At 41.1% G+C, this 3,435-nt stretch overlaps 2 protein-coding genes across 3 annotated transcripts in view; both read right to left on the bottom strand.

Moving 5' to 3' along the window:
• The window catches only part of agbl4 (AGBL carboxypeptidase 4), a 281,610-nt gene that overhangs the window by 60,627 nt on the left and 217,548 nt on the right, over positions 1-3,435 (bottom strand). The window lies entirely within an intron of this gene.
• bend5 (BEN domain containing 5) overlaps positions 1-3,435 on the bottom strand; it is a 13,231-nt gene that overhangs the window by 5,875 nt on the left and 3,921 nt on the right. For both annotated transcript variants that reach the window (XM_032526876.1, XM_032526875.1), the window contains one exon: positions 2,883-3,031. In XM_032526876.1, the coding sequence (XP_032382767.1) occupies positions 2,883-3,031 (149 nt within the window). The remainder of the gene's footprint in view (positions 1-2,882; positions 3,032-3,435) is intronic.

Here is a 3,435-nt window from a genome sequence, read left to right as displayed (position 1 = left end):
AAACTTAACGGAGATTTAAATGGGAATTTCTCTTCTTTTTTCTTTAACATGGACCCAATTTCCAATGAATTTGTGTGTAAGTGACTAATGTGAACAAACACTTTAAAATTGGTCCAGTGTTGGACAAGAACTCTAGAACACCTTCAGGGCAAACGCGCACCATCCATTTCCATCCACTAAAAGTGCTGTTTCTGCCACTGACAGGCCCAGATTGTTATTAGAAGTGTCTGACTACATTATGGAAAGACGGTGAAGTCTTGTTCATAAATCTTGTGAGGTGACTTAATGAAAGATAGGGTAGGGAAAGGCAAGTGAGGAGAGAGGATATCTGGGGAGTCTGTTCTGTTTAGTACAAGAAGCGTAGCTTTGAGATGTCTAAAAGATTTTCAATTGCGCATTTCTGAATAGCCACAAAACTAAACAAAATGTTGAGATACACATGGCGCAGCTTTCGTAGAAGTTACTGTTGGATACAGACAGGCTGAAGTTTTGGTTGTGTGCTACAGCTACAAATGGATCCCAACATTGCTCCATAGTCTATGCAAGCCATCGGGTTTGTAGTGACCATATTTAGCAGCCAACCAAACAGGGAAAACAATCATATGCCAAAACACATTTTCCCAAAAGAAAAATGCTGTTTAAAGAATTGAGAGCAGCAGACAGAGCAGAAAGCTAAGCTAACGCTGTAAGCTAAGGTTACTGTGTTGACCTGGCATCAGTTAGTTACACACTAGGTCTGCACCATATGAGAAAAAAAAATCCACCATATCATAACAAAGTTGAATATTGCAATACAATATTACTTGTGATAAACGCATCTATTAAATCTGCATTTCTGATACTTTCAGTATTATGATAAAATACAATAAATGACGATGACGATTTAAAAAAAAAAACTGATATATTGTGTATCCCTATCACACACAAAAACATGGCAGGTTAACGGCAACTTCTCCAGCTTCACATAATACATAGTCAGAAACTTCACAATCTGACCTTGTCAATGGCAATAACAACCACTTTTACTGGACCTACAGTACATTGAGAGCCACTATTGCCGCATACTGTAGGTTACATTGCAGACTGTTTCACGACAGTCAGTTACAGCATTCTCGCTCAATACTGGACCAACTTCAAAGATTTTTGTTCGCTTTGGTCTTGTGAAAAATAACAAATTTCCCCTTTATCTCTATTTGATACCAAACTTGGAAGCATATAATTTCACTTTAAAACAACACATTTGTTCTGTCTGCATATTGTTAAACTCAATAATACACTTTATCCCGTGATGATGATGCTGGCCACCCACTTGCCTGGGACATTTGAGTTAGGTGCTCTGGGGTCCGAATCCAGTTTCACCAACCTACAATGCTCCATGTGGGTGTAATACCTAAATGGACAAGGCAGATCATAGCTTGTCATGGCAGAACATATCTTAGCCAGCTCCTCCTCAGACCAAATTACAAATCCCAAGAAGCACCACTTTCACCAACTAGGAGACATTAATAAGCTCAGGCCACGGGCTGCTTGTAGCCTGGATTACCTCGACTAAAAACTTAGCCTGTAGCTCTCTACACACTTCCACTGCATGTTGCATAAGCCAAGCCGATTGCCATCCTAGCCACTGGTCTTCTAGGTTAACTAATGCAACAGGGGGCATGTGTGACTTTCCCTTCTCTACTCTGTTATCACTGTTGAGTCTTTAGGCTAGCAGCCAAAAGGCCTTCCCCTGTGCAGCTAATGTGCTTTAGGCCCCTGGCCAGCAGACAAGCTTTTCACTGCTCTTAAGTTAGACAAGATTGTTTTCATCCTCCCTCCCCATTGCTTTTTGTTTATCTCTCTCCCTCTATCTTTATTTTATCCTTTGTACCTTTCTCCCCCTCTCTCACTAGGGCTAATCTGTCAGTCACTTTAAATTCCTCTAGTGCAAATAATTAATATGGGGTCCCCGATGTAGGAGAGTTCTAATTTGCAAGTGTTCTTCACGCTTGAAGTGGCTGCAGGCCCCAGAGCTTGTAGTACCTATTCCCCTCTTGTCATCAGAGACAGGACGCTGGTTGAGTTACAGCAGTGCGGGAGTAAAGAACCTTAACAGCCTAATAAACACTGATGATGCTGGCTGAGCTTGCAGGAACAATAATAATCTTCTCAACCTTGTTTACCTGCTAGGGTAGGGCAGCCAGGGGGAAAGGACTGATCAACTATGACAGTATTTTCCCAGGTCCATGGGTGTTAAGAGGAAATATAGCATTTCCTACAAAATCAGGCTACTTCCCAGGGTCACCCCAAGGCAAAGAAACAGGAATACAGGAGAGAGAACTGAAGGATTCAGGACTCACAAAGGGTGAGAGGGGTTATTTGGATAATCTTCACTAAAGGTTGAAAGTCATGATCTGTTATGTAACATTTGACCATACAAATTACAGATATATTCAAATACAGTATATAAGCAAAGAGGTGGACATATAAAAGATAAACATTTAATGTGTTGATCAATTGATCATTATTGAAAATACAGGCCTGTTTTACGACTGACTGACTGACTGACTGAACATTACTAAAAAGATTAATTTCTTGTATGTTGGACTGTTAAATACCTGTGAATCAGTTTTTGAGTGATGGCATCTTTCAGTCCTGTGTTTGAAATGTTTTGTTTAAATTTGGATTGAGTGATTTTGACCTCAATAATAAATGTCAAAATACAAAAAAAGGTGATGGAGATGAAAACGGGGAACATCACAAGGACCACATGGAAGAATGGCATCCGAAAAATAGGCATGTGAATACACAACAAGGCAGCTGAAAAAAATGGTATTTGTGAGCCACTTAGAGGGAATCAGGAAAAGCTAACTTAATAAAGAGTGTCCCTTAGTGAGACTTACCTTCCCATCGTTGCAGGTGTATACTGTTCTGGGTGAGGGTGAATAGCTGGAACTGGTGTTGGCTTCTTCTCTGCATGTTTCCTGGGCCTCAACAATGGGTTCAACCACTTCAGCCTTGATTGTCTGAGTGCCATTGTCATGCATTGGCTCTGAAGATACATATAACACATTAAACATAATGGAGATACAAGCAACAAAGTGAGGTCAAATGCCATTTATGTTTTCAACTGCTAGTCAACTTTACAGAATAGAGAATTAGACAAAACAGAACAGAGTTCTAGTAGCATGTGGCCATTACTTTTGTGGTCTTTTCCACTAGAACAGGTCCCACCTGCTAGTCTGCTTGCTTCCCACCTTGCGCCTAGGCTCCCTTATTTTAGCCCAGTGACTAAGCTGGCTTGGTGGCTGGGCATGTTAAGCTCCAATGTAGTGGATGAGTTTTAATATCGGTCAGTGCACTCCATCCCCTCCATCCCCTGACAGCCCCCCAGGGTGCTCTAATCTTTAGCCTGTCCATTAGATGGTCCCACCAGTAGCCTCTGTCCAAATCTAC

The sequence above is a fragment of the Etheostoma spectabile genome, chromosome 9, assembly GCF_008692095.1.
Source record: "Etheostoma spectabile isolate EspeVRDwgs_2016 chromosome 9, UIUC_Espe_1.0, whole genome shotgun sequence".
Classification (NCBI taxonomy): domain Eukaryota; kingdom Metazoa; phylum Chordata; class Actinopteri; order Perciformes; family Percidae; genus Etheostoma; species Etheostoma spectabile.
The sequence above is the reverse complement of the archived record's forward strand: the minus strand, read 5'-3'. Positions and strand labels throughout refer to the sequence as shown.